Genomic DNA, 19,522 nt, shown 5'->3' with positions numbered 1-19,522 from the left:
AGTACGTCAGTGTTTATAGGTTTTTCATCTTCCTTTTACAGGGACCAAATCACAGAATCATAGAATCACCAAGGATGGAAAAGACCAACCTATCACCAATATTTTCCATTCAACCACATCCCTCAGTACAACATCTAAATGTTTTTTGAACACCTCCAGGGATGGTGACTCCACCTCCTCCCTGGGCAGCCCATTCCAGCACCTGACAGTTCTCTCAAATAATTACTTCGTAGCATCCAGCCTGAATCCCCTGGTGCAATTTGAGGCCATTCCTTCTCATCCTGTCACCAGTTACACAGGAGAAGAGGCCAATCTCCACCTCACCACAGCCTCCCGTTAGGTAGTTGTGGAGAGCAATAAGGTCTCACCTGAACCTCCTCTTCCTAGCTCCTTCAGCTGCTCCTCATGGCCTGTGCTCCAGACCCCTCACAGCTACATTGCCCTTTGCTGAACATGTTCCAGGGCTTTGATGCCTTTCTTGTAGCTGGTTCATGTTCAGCTACACAAGGATAACTGGTCTGATTTTTAAAGACAGACATAAAGAAGGCATTGAGAACCTCAGCCATTTCCTTATCCTCTAGTGGTCCCATTCCCAGTGACCACTGAGAAAAGTGAAGGATGGAGATTCTCCTTAGCCTTCCTCTTACTGTTAACTATGTTGTAAAGAAGTTTTTCTGTTCTCTTTTACCCCAGCAGCCATGCTGAGTTCAAACTGGGCTTTTGCTTTTCTAATTTTCCCCCTGCAAGACAAATGTGAAACAAGAAGAAAAATGAGAGTGACTTCATGTGATAGCTTAGGGAATCTAGGAGCTCTCTTCTGCAGAAACATAAACTCCAGTTTTCTTTATTTCTTTTGAAGTCTTTCAGAGCTTCAAGCACCATAGGATGCAGAAAATCATAACATAACATTGTCAGAGAACACAGTGGGGTTGGTTTATCACCTATATGTAACTCAGGGCTGCATCTCCTCTGTGTTTCAGGGGAAGCAGTGTCTCTGGCAGTGCTACAGTCTTACACAGAGGTGGCTGATCACCTGAAAGGTAAGGTGCCACAGGTCTGAGTGCTTGTACAGTTGGTTTGCATCTGCCCTGACAGTACACAACAAAAATCTGGGAAGGTCTTGCTCACTCACCCAGAATATACTCATCTGCAGTTCCCTAAGTCATAAGGAAGGCATTCCCATAGGAAGAGAATTTGTTTCTCTAGCAATATTTGCAGTCCCTTTGTGCTTCTATAAAGTCATGGGACTGGCAGTGCAACCTTGTGCAGTCACCTGGTGCTGTTGGTGTAAACTGGTACACACCAGCTGCCCAAACTGCCCTTCATCTGAGACTGTGATGTTCATGGGCACAGCCATTTCATCACCAGAAGCAGTGAGCAGCACAGGCTTGAAGGTGGAGGGTCCAGCAGCAGGCACTGTAGCTTGCATCAGAAGAACAGGATTCTGTTGGTGCCCTTCAGTACTAAGTCCAGTCAGAGTAAAGATGCACAACATGAGGCTTGAGAGCTAAATCAGTGTTTGCCAGGGAGGGGTGATACATCAAGTCCCCTGCTTTTGGAAATCACAACATGGGTATTTGATCTGTAGCAGAGTAGTAATTGGCCCAGGCTTTGGTAGAAGCATAACAGACAGGCAGGGGCAGGCCCAAATCCGTGGGGCAGGATGGTGTCAGAGAAAGAATTTAAAATGACTATGCCTTCAGGGCCTGTAGACTGGGTTAATTATATGGGAAGTCTCACAGGCAACCACAGAACGCCAAAAATAATGGATGACAGCAAAGTATCAGTAACATTTAAAGACAACGCACATCAGGTAATCCACTTGTAAAGTCAGAGAGGTCTGGTCCTTTAGGAGCACCTGTGATGTTTCCTGGGTGCTCTAAGTACCTATTCAGCTTAATTCAGGGCTTCAGTCCTATCCCCCCCTTATAATCTGTGGAAAGAGGTGGGTTCTTCTGCACTGCGACCAGGCTTGTATAGGCTCAGCCTTTTCTAGAGACTCCTAACTACAGGGGGTAAACAGGTGACTTCATCCCCTTCATTTCAGCACAGTGAGGAAGTTGAGTAGATCTAAGTCTGAGCTGTTCTTGCACCCCTGGAGGTAGCTGATGTGTTCTTTGGTTTGAAGCTTTTTTTTTTTCCCCTTCTTCATTGAGGCTGATTTCTCCCAGTTGCTGATTTCTCCTAGTTGAGTTCTTTTAGCAGCTCCTTGCTCCCAGAGGGAGCCTTTTCCTGCAAAACTCAGGGAGGATTCAGGCTGAGCTCTCAGCAGAGGGAAAACGTGTAGAGCGTGCAGAGGGCCCAGACAGTTTTCTGGGAAGTGGTTGTTTGTAAGCAACCCTTCAGGGAGCACTGCGGACAGTGCTGTCATCTGCAGGAAAGTGGTTCTATACTAATTTTCATAAAAAGAATGTCATCATCAGCTTTGATCTGAACTGACATCCCAGAAATAAACTGGAAAACTCAGGGAGGGTTATCGCTGTTAGAGGGGTTATGGTTATACATGATTTAGGGTTTCTTTAGACTTTCCAGCTGTCAGACCAGCTAGAGGAGCAAACTGGGAGATGCAGTGGATGAAACCCTGCCTCTTCCTGAGTCAGTGGCTGAACCGTGGCTGCCTGTGTGAGGCTAAGCTCTCACCATCTGTTTCTTTAATCATTTGATAACGATCTCAGTACATGGACGCAGCCATAGGCAGATTCTCAACAAAGATTATGATCTGATTGAGGTCAGGGCCTTTCCTCTGTGATCAGTGAGGTCCAACTGAAGAATCCCAGGCTAGATGTGACCTATGGAATGACTCCAGTTTGTTCTCCCTGTTGTGACCTTGGAGAAGATGGAGGATGGTTGCTTTTGTGGAACTGGCGTGAGTTTCCTGCAAGAACTGACTTTATCTCTGCTGCCGGGAGAGACGTAGTTACAAAGATGCCTACTGGGGACCTAGAAGTCTTAAAAGGATGGGAATTCCCAGGCTCTCTTTTATGGCCAGGATGAGGGTGTCTCAGGCCTGGCAATTAGGGTGGGCTGGAGTCAAGAGGCTAAAGAAACCAAAAGTTATAGCAGGTCAGACTGAGAGCAGAGGCCATATCAATTGTGAATGTTCCAGTGCAGGGAGCATAGCCTGATGGAAGTCTGAATCTGTGAACTCCCAGGTAGGAGTTGGTGTCAGGGGATCCAGAGCTGGGTTTGGGGTTAGGAAGAGAGTGATGCAGGGCTGGGCAAAGTAATCAGGAAGATATATCAGTGCAAGAGGCAGAAGTCTGCATCAGGAAGAAGAGCCTGAGCTAAGCAGGACAGTGAGAATTAAACGTGGGTTATGGCTCTGGGGCAATTTCTCAGCTCCCCCAAAAGTACAGGTATCTGCTGTTCAGGGTGGAACCCTTCCCAAGGGCTCAGAAGCCAAGATCAGCTGTTTGAGGCATGAGTCACCTGCACTAGAAGCACGTTTTGAGATGCAAGATGAGGTCCCACTTTTGATGCCAATTTTCCATGGAAAATGGCACTGAGAATAGGCCATCCAAAATAAAGCATAAGGGTGCAGAGGAGGCTGGAGACTGGGATGACCCCATGAATCATCCAGTAACAAATGGTCAGCAGATCATCACCAAATGAAGTTTACAGCCCACCAAGTGTTTTCTCTTTGTTATGAGATCTGATCTAACAAGAGATCAAGAGAAACATCTTTGTCTTGCTGAAAAGAGCACATTTTCTGCTCTTGTAGTGGGGGTGTGCCATTCTCTCTGTTACTGAGGTTAACCAGGGCAGCTCTTGTTTTCTTAGGTAAAATGTGAATTTAATGAAAGCAGCCCCCCTGCAGCAGAAGGGTGTGAAGGTGTGACAGGGTCATTGTATTTCTCAGATGTGTCATTGGACTTTTTTTTTTTTGCAAAGGTAGGAGGAAACCACTACAAAAGAGCAATATGCCAAAAAACTGAGCTGAAAAACAATTTTACTTCCCTCTTTTGATGCTTGTGGGGTCTACCTGGCCAGTGTCTTTCAAAGACAGAGATCTGAAGATGTAGTTCTAACTTATGAAAATCACCCGTGTGATTTAGCACACAGAACTGAGTCACAGAATATCCTGAATTGGGAGGGACCCACAGAGATCACTGAGTCCAACTCCTGGCTCCACACAGCCACCCAAAACCCAGCCCTATATTCTGAGAGCAATGTCCAAATATTCCTTCAACTTGGGCCGTGACCACTGCCCTGGGCAGCCTGTTCCAGGCCAGCCATCCTCTGGCGAAGGATCTTTTCCTGACCCCCAACCTGACCCTCCCTAATGCAGCTCCATGCTCTTCCCTCGGGTCCTATTGCTGTCACCAGAGAGAAGAGATCAGGTTGTCAAATCCCTTTTGAACTCTGCTTCCATACCCAGAGCTGTGGTGTAAGTCTGAGAGGGGACCTTCTGACCCAGGATCTGCCAGAGCACCAAATGCCATTCATTTTCTGTTATCACATACATTACATGTGTAAGACATCAACAGCTGGCGGGCTGTGAGATTCTCTCATTTGCTTTCCTGCAGTGATGCTGTGCAGGTCGTCATTTCCCTTTCTGTACTGGATTCCTCCTTTTGAAGTGCAACACTTCACATGTAACTTAATTCTCTTTCATCCTGTAGACTTCAGACCAGCTCTGGAAGTTGAAAGTGCCAGTCCTGCTCTCCAAAGGATGAGCTGCTTAAGGGAGCCTTGGTTTTTTTGCATATCCTGAACTGTTCCTTGTGATCACCTTGTCCTGGTTTTAGAAGACCCTTAAAACAGAAGTTCTCTCAGTCTCCAGTTTGAATAGCACCTAAAATCATAGAAAGGAAATATCCCATGTTTCTGTTTCAACTTTCAGCCCATCCAGCAGCTCGACAATGACCACAGGGCTGTGCTGTGTTTTGCTGAATTACTCAACTCCTGAAACTGCTGTTCTGTGTGTTTGGTAATTAATAACACAGTACAGCTTGGGATGGCGGAGTGATCATCCCATACACAACCTTCCTTGTGCCAGCTGGGGCTTCCCTGGGGGATCTTGGTCACTTTTGGTACATAATCCCCCGAGGTGGTATCCAAATCCTTACAATTCCATTTGGAGGACCCTTAGAGGAGCCTTGCAGTCGTAACAAGACATCAAAGCTCTGTTTGCGTGCCGTTTATTATCCTGAGTTGGGCAAGACACAAAATGATGTGGTAACAGTTGATGAGAACCAGCCATACCGGATCAGAGGTGTGAAATGAATCCCAGGGCAGGCTTTTAAATTGAGATGTTATTTCACAGCCTGGAGAATGACACAAACCATTTCTGCTCTCTCGGAGTGTTTTGACAGCTCTGGACTGTCTGAGTGGAATTGCAGACTGGTAGCTCTGTGCTGCTACTTGCTTCTTCTGTCCATACATTTGACACAAGGCAGAACAGCGGTGAGCTCCTCCTGCGAGAGAGCTGCAAAGCAGAGCTGAAAAAGAAGGCTGTATAAAATGGGCTGGTGAGATGTGAGGGACACGGAGCTTTGGAATGGGAAATCACATGGAGGTCGCTTGTGTCTTCACCACTGTCTTTGGGCCGCCTTGCCAATCCCTGACCTAAATGTCTGACCTGACCCTTCAGTAGCTGTTCTGCCTAAGACTTGTCTGTGCTTTTAATACTTGGTCAAGCCTCTGCTGTACTCTTCCTGAGAAATCCTCACCATCTGCCCTTGCCCTGGTTTCTGACGGACACAACATCTTGCAACACTCTGCCTCCGTGTGTGTCCTTGTCTCAGCGTTTCTTCCCGTCTTTCCCATGCAACTGTTGAATCTTGTTCAAACAAATGTAGCAAAGATGTCTGAGATACTGCATTCCTGCAGTGGGCATGAACCAGGTATAGCCTGAGGACTGGACGCAGCCCTGCTGTCATTGGTCAAGCCTGCAGGTAGGTAAGAGGCAAGTCAGGTAGGGAAGCCAGCCAGGAGGCTGGTGAGGCCAGTGATCAGTTCAGCACATGCTTAGCAGTGCATTAGCAGCAGCATATGCTGGCTTTCACCCAGCCTGCAGATGAAAGGACAGCTGACAGGGACATGCTGAAGTTACAGGATCTGTCTTGGGTTTGTTGAAAGTATGCAGAACAGCATTCATCTGTTTCACTGCTCACAGGTCCCTTTTTATCACACTGATGTGGCTCTTAAAAGGCTCTTTGATTACTTGTCCTAGGAATCGGAGTTGAACTGATGGCTCTATGGTTCCCAAGCACTCTTACTTTCCCAGCTCCCTACTTGTGAGACCCCAGCCTCTTTTTTAGGGGCCTAAAAGTACCTGCTAGTAGCTTGGAGATGTTCAACTTGCATAGGTACAACAGAGTGAAAGCCATCAGATTGCCAGATTGAACTGCAGTTTGTTTACGTGACTTTTAACTGCTCACTGTGTATTAAGCTCCATGTTTTAGGTAAAATAGATACTTTTCCATACTGGGCACCTCAATAAATAAAAAAGCCTTGGATGACAGAATGGTTTAGGTTGGGAAGGATCTCTGGAGGTCCTGTGTTCCAGTTTTTGCCTATTGCCTCTTTTGTTGGCTGTGGGCACCGCTGAGTAGAGTCTGGCTCCATCCTCTGCACCCTCCCTTCTCCATGCTGAGAGGCCCCAGCTCCCTCTGTCTCTTCTTATAGGAGCTGGGCTCCAGTCCCTTAATCATTACTGTGCCCCTTAGTGGACTCTCTCCGGTATGTCCAGGTCTTTCTTTCACTGAGGAGCCCAGAAGTGGGCTCAAAACTCCAGGTGCAGCCTCACGAGCACTGAGCAGAGGGAAATATGACATCATTTTGACCTGTTTTATGTATTTCAGCCCAGGATGCCATTGTCCTTAGCAGAAGCAGCACAGGACTGGTCATGTTTGACTTACTATCCACCAGCAGATCCTCTTCTGCAGAGCTGCTTTCTAGCTGAGTGGCCCCCACCATGGGGTGGTGTCTGGGGTTGTTCCTTCCCATGTGCATCAGCCTCTTTCATGCCAAGCTTTATTTTCCCTCTTTGCCTCCCATAAGCAAGGGCGGCCTGCCTGGTTTCTTTGTCTTAGCCTTATTCATAAAGTATTTCCAGCACCTGTTCTTACTGCCATACATACTCCTGGGTGTTTGCCTCAGGGTTTCATTGCAGCCAGATGTGAATGTCTTTGGTTATTTCTTTCTGAGAAGTGAAAGCTGCCACTTCTCTGAGTTTGATCTCTCCGTGGTCTATTGTTTTAATCCATTCACACCTGCTGTAATATTTAATACATTAGTGGGCTGGAAATAACTTCTTTTAGATTCAGCGCTGTAAGGCATGTCCATGAATAACTTCAAGAGGGAGACAGCATGGACTGGAAGGGATTGCTTATTTGGGGCTGGATTCAGACATCCAGCCTACACAGAGCAGCATTTCACCCCAGGAATGATCAAGTAACTTTTCAGTGGTAGCCCACCTGGACGTGCTCCATGGACATGCAGTGTGTTAGCATCCAGCTCAGTAGGATGTACACCAAAGCAAATAGGAGTTCTGGTGATGTTAATACAGATACACGCAGTAGCATCCAAAAAGGTTCACATATGTCCCTTTTTCCAGCATTTCACTTTCTCTATTTTTTTTCTTTCCTTACTATTTGTGTTTCTTTTCCATTCTAGGAACTCAGGGGATTTTGCTCTCTCGAGTGAACTGCTGGGACTGGCCTGGTGTTTGCACAACACAGAATGTCACTCAGTTTCCTACCATAAAGATTTACAAGAAGGGAGAGCAACCACCAATCGTGTACAATGGCATGTTGGGAACTGAAGAACTGACCAGCTTCATCATGTTGTAAGTGCCTGTTAATGTGTCCCCACACAGTAAGATTAGCACATCTACCAGATGATGTTCTGGATACTTCATGGCCTGTGTAATGGAATTCATGTTTGGAAAAATGTCAGATCCGGTTGTAGACCTGATTTGGAAATTAGCTCAATAACTTTCTGTGCTTTTCATCTATTCTTGGACAACACATCCATCTGTTGTCACTTTTTCTCTACAGAATTCCTTCTCAGTTATTTTTAATATGGATCCCAGTCCAGGAATGGGGTTTGGTCCTAAGATGAAGGGCAAAATACATGAATATGGCCCATATGAATGGCAAAACCCTCTTTGGTTTTATTGGAAGCACAGCCAAGCCCTTACTCTAAATCAAGTGATCTCTACAGTTTAGTTGAGGGATGCCAGACTGTCCTGTGTGCAGAAAGGATCTCAGAGCATCCAGTTTGGCTTAGGGCTATTCTGTTCACCATACCCAGTCCCAGTACCTTTCATTGCCTTGATGTTGCCCTTCCTTCCCAGAGGCAGCTGATCCTTTTTCTCTACTGAGATCAAATGGCTGTCACACTGGGTTAGGGAAGAGTTGTTATGAGGATTTTCTCTCTTCATCCCAAAAGGGAAGAAGGCTGCCCACGTTATTTCTCTGCCTTTCAATAGGAGCCAAGTTTCCTGCCCTCTGAAGCTGGCAACGATTGATGAAGCAGAGCAGTATTTAAGAGGAGAGCTTCCATCTGAGCTGTCATCCTATCACCACTCTTTGGTTCTAGGAGTATTCAGCACAGCCACAAGTAAAGGTGAGTGTGATATTTATGGCTTAAGCATTTTAATTTAATTCCTGACCAGAGATGGATGATTCCAGATGCTTGGGAAGTTCTTGGTGTTTCATTTTCTCTAAATAACCAATCATGTTTGCTCACATCAAAGCCTGCCTGGCACCACCTTTCTTGGTTTTTATAAATAGAAGATTCAGGTGATTCCATACATGGGACTTGCTGTCTGTGTTCTGACTCAAGGGACATTTAGCTGTCAGCCAGCTACTATGGACATGTTTACTATATCCACTGTGGTAGCATGTGACAACCCTGACAGGCCTTGGAGACGCTGTGCTTGGACCAGTACGAAACAACAATCCCATGGATGACCTTTCCCAGGGCTGCACAACTGTCTGCACAAAGAAGCGTTTTCACACACATCCAATCTGAACTAGCCGGTTTGTGTCTGCTGTTCCTGTTGTATTTCCTGCCCCTTACCATGGAGCATAAGTCCCCTTTAAAGGAGCTGTGGGCTGCTCTCAAATCTCTTCTCAGCCTCTGACTGAACAAGCCCAGACTCATCAGTCTTTTCTTGTATTCCCCATGTAATGTCATAGCATACTTTCTTAAAGGAAGCCCTTTTCACTGTTGCATTGGAGGAGTTGTGCATCTTCTGTCTGTTACACAGAGTGCTGCACCAGAATGACAGTCACATGTTAATGAGGAAAAAGGAATAAAGTCAGTCTAGAAAGGGAACGTCATGTGATGCTTCAGTCAGCTCCACACTGGGCAGGTAGGATCTTCCAGCCCCACAGCCTCTAATTCACCACTGCCTCTAGGAATTACTGCACTGAAAAGGGGGATGTTTTTATGATCTTTGCCAAGATCAAAATTTCAGACTGTTTTTTATTTTGAAGCCCCAGAGTGATTGTAAACTTTGATTAAAGGCAATAAAGCTACTTAGTCACATGAGGAGGTTCAGGGGGAATCCACCATGCTCAGAGATAAGAGCAAAATCAAATGTCTGGAACTAACCAGTAAACATTTGGGCTTTGTTCACCAAGCCAGGTAACATCTAGCATGCCTTCCTTCTTCTGGAGGGCCTGTATCAAAGTGTGGAGTTTAGCAGAAAATCTTACTGGTCTTAAAGAAACTTTGAAACATTTTCCCCTGGTTTTCATCAGCTGAGCTCTGGAATCATCCTTTTATTGCATGTATTCCATTCTCTGTAGTAATGGTGCCTGTGTTAGCCCAGATGACAGGATTGCAGACAGCATGTGGACTGTGAGACGACTTCTCTGCAGGGAACCTGCCTGGATCCAAATGGCATTGTGAGCTCAGACTGTTTCCTGTACAGAAGATGTTCCTTTCCATCTAGACCTGCACTTCTTTGGAAACAAGAGGCTTGGAGGTTTCCAGACAGCTCTGTATGGAGCCCACAAGATTTCCTCTTCCCTTGGGGCATGCTCAGTCTGCAATCTGGAGTGGCATCTACAACCTGGTGCCAAGGAAGATGAAATATGGGATGCTTTCTCAGTTTGTAACCTGAGGGATAGTTGAGTGTCATGCAGGGTAATGTGAGGGAGCAGAAATCTGTAGCCAGCTATTTGGCACCAAACCCAGACCGGGAGTCAGGGAAATCACACTACTGTCCTTAACGGCCTGCAGACTTCTCTGGAAGTTTTAATAATTATTTTCTCATGGCAAAAATTCCTGCTCTTACCTGCACCAGCAACATGCCACGTCATCGTCATTTCCAGTTAACTGAAATAGAGCAACGAGATGCCCAGCTAAATGAAGCTCTGATTTTTTTCTGGCACTAAATGTGAGAACTATATTAAGAAACTTCAGTGGATCTGAGCTAAAAGAGTCTTGTCAGAAAAATCATAATTAAAATGAATTGCAGAGAGATGCAGAGCATTATGAGGGCAGTGAATGAGCATTTTCCTGGAAACTGGGAGAACTTACAGGGGTTTATTTGCTACTCAGAAGCATATTTGGAATTAGGGCTGTGTCCCGAGATGAGCGGCAGTTGTTTAAGAATACACCTGTGCTCCTCAGATTGCTGCTAGCATTGTAAGGCTTGCCAAGCCTGGATGTAAATCAAGCACTAAACATTATTTGAAGCTGTGCGTGGGGCTTTGTCTGTGCACAGACTGCTTGCTTCAACTCATCATCAGAGTTATTTTGGGGCAGAATAAAGAAAGGACCAGCATGACCCATATCTTCTCTCCAGCAGGGCAACAGCAGACATTTAGGAAGAGACTTACATGTTCAAAGGGATTCCTTTCCTTGGCAGAATGGAACTAAACTCCAGGAATTATCAGTTCAGGATCTTCCTTGGTCTAGAATTCTCACTCCTGCTTTGTATCTAATGGCTTGTGTTAGCATAATCAGAATCTCTGCCTGGTATCCACAGCATGCCTTGGCAGTGACTTTAGTCTGTGGAGGATTTTATGCATGGCTGTGAGTTTCCTGTTTTCCAGTAACTGATGCCCAAGCGTTCTGTTGGCTGCTGGATGTTGTGTTAGAAGAAATGGTGAATAATTGATCCCCATTCGCTTTATTTGAGATCTCGTGTTGTCTGTCCATTGTCACCCAGCAGGCGCAGCAAAAAGAAGAAAGCAGCTTAGCTTCAAACTTTCACTCCATAAAAAAACCCAGATACTACATAGTCTACCGTCTCATATCATTTTCAGGAGAAAAAGCATTTTTGGAAGTGCTCTGTATCTGTTGTGGAACTGTGTGCATTTATGAGGCTGCTGTGTTGGACATTGGGCCTGTCACCAGTCGTCCCCAAAATGCTGACCATTTTGGAACTGTGATAGGAAGGAACTGCAGAGCTGAGTGTGTTGGGGAGGGAAGATCTCAGCAGGAACAAGCCTGGATTGAGCTGAATGTTGTCCTGATTTAGGAGAGAATTCCTGCAGCCAAGGCCTCTCCAGGGCAGCACTTGAGCACATGCTTACTTACGTCTCAAGTGAGTGTTTCAAGTTAAATGCCAGTGGAAGTGCTCTCCTGAGGATGTTTGGATTTAAGCCTGTTCTTTGTGTATCACACTGGGTCCTTTCGTGCCTCACAGTCTTCCTCACGGCCTTTTCTCCTGTAGCTGGGCCGTGACACTTCGCAGAAGGTTTGTTGGTGAAGCTCTCAGAGCAAAGCTATCAGTATTCCTCATCATCTGATTGTTTGGGTTGTTGTGTCAGCACCGACAACATCAAGTGACTGAAGACCAAGTGAATCTGAAAACCAGTGTCAGACCCCAAATTGCTCGACATCACCAGCCTAACTGGCCGACCTGTATCACAAGCACTGTGGCGTGTGTTGTTTCTTGCAGCATCTGAACTCAAAATGAGCCATTCCTTCAAGGATCCAAGCTTTCTTTTGGAAAAGAAATAAGTGTAAAGAAAAGTTTGTAGTCCTTGTTTTTCCAGGGGATCACAATGAAAAATGCATCCTTGAATTCTACTGGAAAGGCAGAGGCAAAGAACAAAAAAGAGAAGAGTTTTGAGCCAGCTGCAGTTTACTGAGGTCTGAGTCACTGGTCCCAAGTGCCTGGGTTGGCCAGTTTTGACACGATGATCTTCATTACAAGGAACAGTAAATAATGTCTGAATGAGGTCTTAGTTAAATGACGTAACAACATACATCATAGCTGTATCTGAATTGTAACTTTACCTCTTGGGAAAACCTAACTTCTCTAACACGAGATTTCTCACTCTTCCATAAATGAAAAGATCCTTTTTTGTTGTCTTCAACTGCTTGATATAAAGAGCGGGAGAGCTGAAATGTGCCCCATTTTCAGCCTACTTAGTGTTGTTTTCTCTCTCTCTGATCTTTATTTAGTGTGTTTTACAAGCTCACACACTGTGGTTGCATATTCTCACAAAGTTTGTCTCTTCCACAGATCTAGTTGCCTAAAATTGAGGATGTTTTATATGGGCATAAACCGGCTCTGGAGCTGGCTTCCTTCTGGGGCTCTGCTCTCAATCTCTCAGCACAGGTAGATTCAGCTGTTATGGATTAAAGGGAGTCCCACCCCCTACCTTTTATCCACCTCCTCTGAGTTCACTGGCTTTGTAAGGTGAGAGGTGGGCCTTAGCAGCTGCTAAGGTATGATGGGGCTCTCTGAGCTGTGACAGCAGGGGCAAAGCCCTCTCATTGTCACTGCATGACGCAGTGGGCACACAGTGTGCCTTCAAGGTAGTTAGCCTTTGGACCTTTGGTGATGCTAATAGATCCTCCTGTTTGGATAAGACAAAAAGACACTTGAAGGAGAGAGTGCTGGCCACTTAACACTGCTGCAGTAGTCTTTTCCAAAAGGTCACTGTGATTTATAAGATTTCTATTTAGCCTTTTAATTGCTCTCCTGTTTCTAAGAACACTTACGGTCTTTAAGTTCTCAAGGGCATCTGTTTCACTTTCCATCAGTATCTGTCATTCAGATCCTGGAAGCTCAGTGCTGGTGGCTAAGGAGAAAATGCTGCTCTCATAATAGGAACTCTTTCCTTCTCATCCTTTCAGTTGCTGCCAACTCCTCCCTTGTGTAGCCCATGGCCATGAGATGCAACCATTTCTCATCAGCCACTAATCATGTTTTTGTTCACAGCTGACAGTTTGCTGTGGGAGGGTGTTATGTATGCAGATGTGGTGATTTGACTTCCAGAAGGAAGCTGACACTTCGCTTTCTATTGTTTATTTATGATTCTTTGTCTCTTTTACAGTCAGGGAAGCGTTCACGGAGGCAGGAAGCATCTTAAGTGGACATGTAACAACAGGGATGTATTTCGAAGATGATGTCTTGGCTTTGTAAGTTGTTTTTTGCTTTGATGACAATTCAAACTGACCTGAATTTAGTGAAAGCTACTGCCTAAAGCAAGAGTCTCTGCCTATGCTGAGTGTTTATTAGCGACCCAAACATCTACAAGTGACTTAGTCCAGTAGCAAGATTGCTCAGGGTTCTGCCAAGGAGAGATGGAGCAGTGACTGGGCTGCTGATTTACAGCCCTTCCACAGGCAACCTGTTTAACCCTGTTGTTATGAACTGTCAGCTCCCTTCCTGTTGTTCAGGTTCACTCTGGGTATTTTTAGTCCTCTAGCCCTGCCAGTCCCTCATGCATCTGTTGGGTTCCCTGTAAAAACATGCTGCAAAAATGTTGTCTTCTAGCTAGGTTCAGAGTGTGAGGGAGAATAAAGGAGTTCTGCCCTTTTTCCTTTGAGAAGAAATGCATACTTGTTATTTTTCTGCCTATTTCTGCCTTCTCTGCACCTTCTTTTTCTGTCTTCCCTGCTCTGATGCTTCAAAAGGAGATACTGAGGTGACGGGTGAGGAAGGGTGTAGGGGGAGGATGCTGCAAAGCCAGAGGTGTAAATTTGAGTGTTGCTCTGGTGGTTGACTGGATTTGCAAGTAGCAACCAAAGGAGAGTCTATGTGCTGCCTGCGCCTTCTCCCAAGGAGTTCTTGGCTACCAGTGGAGTAGGAATTGTGTCTGGGTCCTGGAAAATGCAGCCCTAAGTTTAAGCCAAATTGTAGCTAATGGGACTTTAGTATCCATCAGTCTATACGTTTAGTTTAACATTAATGCTCATTCCACCAACAGGAAAAGTGCTCTGAATTAGGCTGTGAGAGATGTTTTAGAGCTTATAAATGTAGGTAGATCCGGAAGGGGTCTTCACCTTCTCCCAGCCTCTCATTTCCATCAGGAATTAGCCATCAGGGCAGCATTAAATATCCCCAAATGGCCGTTTTTGCAGGCGTGGGTTTAACAGCCATTTAATGTAGCAGTGAATTATGTTAGCTGGTTTCTTAGGAATGTGCCACATCCCTGGTGTGTTTGATGGCACCAACAGAAGTCTGTGTCCTGTCAGCGGTGACGCATTCAAGAGTACACCTCCATCCTCCTGCCCCAGCCATAGTCTGGAGAGCGCTCCCATTTGCTTGGAATAGTTAATGCAGTTTGTATTGATATTCATTCTGCCAAGTTTGGATTTTGGCTGTGGAAGGTGTTTTTAGCTGTGATTTGTGGGTGAAGCTACTGTAGATGGTCGTCTTCTCAAGTGCAAGTAGAAAGTAAACACTTACAGGAATTCCTTATGCAAGAGTTGGGCTCACTTCCCTCCTGGAGAGAAGAAAAGCTGCTCTTTCTGCTAAGCTCTCGCTAAGGAAGTGTTTGTGGCTCCCAAGTCACAGAAAACTGAGCCCTGCTCACATTTCCCCAGAGGAAAAGGTATGTAAAATGCACCAAAGAATGTTCTTAGCACGACTGTTTGCTCAGCAAACACCTGGCCCATTGGGAGCAAGTGCAAAAAAGCACCAGTGAAGAAATGTTTTGAATGAAGTCATTTATTTCTCACATATTTAGATGTCTTAGATTCCTGCCAAGCATTTGTTTACAAATGTTTTTGATTTAAATGCAAGTCTCATGTTACCCACCTAATGCCAGCTATATAAATAGAAAGCTGTCACAAGCAACAATGCAACCACTTGATAGGTGTTGGTCGTGTTACTGGCAAAATCAGAGGTGACTTCAGGGTAGACTCCAGCTATTAGGTGGGGAACTTGTTGGTTTTCTGTCAGTGTTGGGGAGCTTCCTTATCAAAGGCTGCTGAATGAGTTAATCCATTTAGACACAGGGAAGAAGAGTTCTCACCTCCTTGGAGCTGTGACTCAGCCAGAGCGCCTCTTCAAGGCTTGGGGAGTTTGAGAAGTTTGAAATGAGCAGAATTGGAAACATTGGTAGGGTTTTACTGTTCTCAGCCCAAAGGCAAATGCAAGTTAATGTAAAAAAACACCCAACAGGAAAGTTACAAACCTCCTTAGCAGCTCAGAAGATTCCCAGCCATGAGCAGAGCTGTGAAATAACGTGCTGGACTCGAGGAGCTCTTGTGTCCAGGCAGGAAGGGCACAGCACAACTCAGGGCTGGATTTATGGGTATTTCTAGGGGAAAGAAATACGTGTGAGGTGCAGCCCTGGCCTTTGGGGTGTGAGCTGCAAGAGTTCCTGGGGTGTCTGGCTTTCCCTTGGTGTCACAGTGTGACGGGAGTTAAGAAATTGCATTTCTGTGATCTGGGATGGTTCTGGTGGGGGAAAAAACAAAACCAAATGTGTAGACAATGAGCAGAAAACCAGAGAGAATGGGCTAAAAAAAAAGCAGAAAAATCAAACTGAAAGAGCTCAGATAAACACAAGAACAGGTTAGCAAAGGATTCATAAGGTTTGAAAGCCTCAGAAAGGTCATTACTGGCCACTCTTTCTCAAGGTACCAGTGCAGAACTTGGGCTCCCCTTGGCAGATGTGCAGCGGGTGTGTTTTTTCCCCAGCAGATAAATGCGGTGAGGGGTGAAGTGAAAGGTCTGCATTTAAAGTGAACATCGCGGAAATGTGTTATCTGCTCCATCTTCATCTAGTTTGTCTCTGTGGCCTGAAACACCAAACACCGAGATCTTTAAAGCACATTTGAACACATCTCCCTCCACGGTGCATCTTCTTCATACACAAAAAAAGGTGATCAGGCAGACTAGATTACCCTTGAAAAGGAAATCAAAGGCCTCAACCCACAATGCCCTCGTGTCTCTCTCACACAGGCTGACATCCCCAGCAATACTGCTGTCAGCCTTTGAAGAATTACCAGCGGCCTTTGAAAAATAAACCACAGACCCCCCCCAAGAAGCAGCTGGGGCTGTTCACTTCCTCTGTTTCACCCTTCCTCTCATTGGTGACATCTGGAGTTTTTAGGGTGAACTTCCTCAAACTTCCAGAAGATTGCTCACCCATCTTGGGGTGGTGCCCTTTCATTGCTCAGACTTCTCCTATTTTTGCTGTTTCCACCTGCTCAGCTTTTCTTTTAACACTCTTGAACTCTTTTACCCAAAGAATACTGGGGAACAACAGAGGGGCTGGTTTCTATGCTAAGAGTAAAGTCACAGGCTATGTCTGTTGTTGTAACATTTGCTAAACATCAGCAGAACTGCACAAAAAATCAAAGCCCATGGAGCTCAATTCATAGAGCCATAGAATGGCCTGGGTTGCAAAGGCCCACAGTGCTCATCCAGCTCCAACCCCCTGCTGTGTGCAGGGTCACCAACCAGCAGCCCAGGCTGCCCAGAGCCACATCCAGCCTGGCCTTGAATGCCTGCAGGGATGGGGCATCCACAGCCTCCTTGGGCAACCTGTGAACAGTGCGTCACCACCCTGTGGGGGAAAAACTTCCTCCTAAGATCCAACCTGAACCTCCCCTGTCTTAATTTAAAACTTAGTTTGTGTATGTTTGGTACATGGTGTGAGTTGGCTGGATTTTTTTCAGGTCCCATAAATATGCAGTGTCTCCTCCTGCCCTCCTCATTGCCAGGAGCAGTGGTCAGAGCGTGGAAGGCATCGCTTTGTCCCAGCAGAGCGCACAGGACATCGTGCAGATGATCAGATACAAATTGCTGGATATTTTTGTAAGTCCTTTTTCCACAACAATCATTTTCAGAAGCACTGAACTGTGCAAAATAAATACGTTTGCTCATTATTTCTCCCATTGTTTTTATCCTTTATGACTTGGAGCCAACAATCTGGCCAGAAATCTGTTGTTTGTAGTGTTGTCCTTTGGGAGGAGGCCCCGGGAGTCAGTTGGCCGGCTGGTGCTTTTAGTCCCAGATCTACTGTTGTAGGCATCTTACAAGGCCTGTTCCCTGCACATGAGCTGGACGAAGCCTGCTTTGTTTTTCTGCTCACACCCATTCATCTCAAAGTACACAGCTTCTCATTCAGACTTTCCTTATGATGGCATGGATGGGTGTAAGCATTTCCAGAGTGCACCAAAGTCCCCAAATCCATGTTTGATTTTGAGAGATTCTTGCATTCAACACAAACCCCACAGCTTTGCTCAGCCCCTGACCCACTCATGTAAGAGCAGAAAGCCTCCTTTTGTCTTGTTCCCAGCTCCTCTTAAACTCCAACTTCTTGTTTTGGTGTTTTGCAGCCAGAAATCACCGTGCAAAATCTGCCCCACTACTTGCAGCTCAGAAAGCCTTTCCTCATCTTGTTTAGTGATGGTGACATTGGTCAAATAGAGAGCAAGGAAATGCTGAATCTGGCAAAAGGGAGATCTCAGCAAGCGTTTGTGCCGTGCTGGTTGAACTTGTGAGTATGCTAAAACCTCTTTGTGTCTTTCCTTTACCTCGCTCTTAGCATTGCAGGGCAAGGAAAAAAACAGTCTGCAATTACTCAAAACGCTATCTGTGGTAATGTGATCGTTTGGTCTGAAGTCATCATGGGGTGGGAAGCCAAATCATTTAGCAGTGATTCAGTATGTATTCTGGGCAGCTGCAGAATTGCACAAAAAAAGTAAAATTAGTAAAAACCTTAATTGATTGCAGAAGTAATTGCCAGTAGAGTAAAATTTCTCAAGGCTGCTGCATGGTAGCTTCACTCTGGACCTGAAATTAGTATTATTATTATTCTTTTACACATGGAAGGAAAGAAGCAAATTTGCCCTCCTGGAGCGTCTTAAGATAATTATTCCATCAGCAATTAGTGTGAAACAGAACAGGCCAATTAGTGATTGCTGACTGTGGGGAAAAATGAAAGTTTCTGGAAGAAGCTCTAAAAGAAACCTGAGAAATAACCAAGAAACAAAACGAATCCAGGAACTAAGAAATACAAAAAGTGATAGGAAAGGGGATTTTTTTCAGTCCTCCCCTCATGTGTAAGTTTTCAGTTTTTAACCTCTGATTGTTTTGCTGAAGCCCAAAGACACCTCACTGTCTTAATCATAGCGTGCTTTGAAGTCTGGGAAGTGCCTAGCAGCGTGGGCTGGAGTTTAGCTAACTTTGTTTGCCAGTAATGTGCAAGAAATGAGAGTCCCTGGAACTTCCCCACCTACACATCTGCCTCTGTTCTCTCTTACTGAGAAAGAATAAGCTGTCCTTTGCCAGGGCAGAAAGTGGTCACTGGCTTTAAAGAGTAACATAGTCCTAGAAAGAGGACCTCATTCCCATGGTGAGAGCCAACTCAGACCCTGTGCATCACTGAGCCTGAAAATAGCGCCTGAAGGACTCATCATCTCTGTGTCCTGGCTGACCCTCCATCTTAGTTGGATGTCCTCTTTTGGCGCTCCCTGCGTCACCTGGAGGAGCTGCCATTCCAGCTCCTTGTCTCTGCCCACTGACTGCAGGAAACCACTCCACAGATGCCAAGGGATGGGATCACATGAGCACAGCCCTCTGCATCAGCTCGTACCCTTTCTACCTGCTGGTGGCTGCTGCAGCTGTGGGGGGGTGCCAGGGGCTGGTAGTTCCCACAGCAAATGTCCGGCACTACAAGAGTTAACCACAGTGTGTCATCCCCATCTGACTTGCTCTTAAGAACTTGTGATGGAGAAGATTTCACACCTCTGTGCAGGATTTGTCCTGCTCCTCCTTAACTCATCTGTTCTGCTGTCCACTCCCTGTCCATTAGACAATAAGGACATAAGTACTTGAGCTGTGAACTTCTACAGCTGTCCCATAGGTAAAACTGTGTGCGTGTGTTCTGCTGAATGTAGCCCAAGAGCTTTAGTGCTTCCTTGACCCTGGGGTCATATTCTGCTGCCAAACTATTGTTGAGCATGTTGTTGGATCTCCCCTACAGGAAGAACACTCCAGTGGGCCTTGGGGTCCTGAAGGCGTACTTTGCCACCGTACCATCATTGCCTGCTCTCGTCTGGGTGAACCTTCATGCTGGAGGTCAAGTGTTTAAGTTCCCATCAGAGCAGTCTATCACTGAAATGAACGTCTTGTCTTGGCTGGAGAGACTGAAGGCAGGACTGGAGATTCCCAGCAGTAAGTGGACGAGCGTTTGAAACGTTCCTAAGCATGCACTGTTAGCTTCGGTCTGTTTATGAGAAGATGCTACGTGCAATAAATTGTCTGTCCTGGAATTTAATTATGGAAAAACTAGCTATTCTAGTTTGAGTTGGAGCAGTACAAATCGTCCGGCCAGAACAGAATACCCGTACTCACGAG

At 45.7% G+C, this 19,522-nt stretch overlaps 1 protein-coding gene across 20 annotated transcripts in view; it reads left to right on the top strand.

The window, feature by feature from the left end:
- TXNDC16 (thioredoxin domain containing 16) overlaps nt 1-19,522 on the top strand; it is a 41,200-nt gene that overhangs the window by 18,448 nt on the left and 3,230 nt on the right. For 17 of the 20 annotated variants that reach the window (XM_085549771.1, XM_085549764.1, XM_085549769.1 and 14 more), the window contains 7 exons: nt 981-1,040; nt 7,621-7,792; nt 8,438-8,574; nt 13,257-13,341; nt 16,837-16,975; nt 17,500-17,660; nt 19,149-19,339. In XM_085549771.1, coding sequence (XP_085405897.1) covers nt 981-1,040; nt 7,621-7,792; nt 8,438-8,574; nt 13,257-13,341; nt 16,837-16,975; nt 17,500-17,660; nt 19,149-19,339 — 945 coding nt within the window. Of the gene's footprint in view, nt 1-41; nt 376-980; nt 1,041-7,620; nt 7,793-8,437; nt 8,575-13,256; nt 13,342-16,836; nt 16,976-17,499; nt 17,661-19,148; nt 19,340-19,522 lie in introns of those variants that run through there. The other 3 variants (XR_014946868.1, XM_085549782.1, XM_085549781.1) reach the window with 3 other exon arrangements.

This window comes from Coturnix japonica, chromosome 5 (genome assembly GCF_054131305.1).
Source record: "Coturnix japonica strain WE chromosome 5, WE-NBRP24, whole genome shotgun sequence".
NCBI classification, from domain to species: Eukaryota; Metazoa; Chordata; class Aves; order Galliformes; family Phasianidae; genus Coturnix; species Coturnix japonica.
The sequence above is the reverse complement of the archived record's forward strand: the minus strand, read 5'-3'. Positions and strand labels throughout refer to the sequence as shown.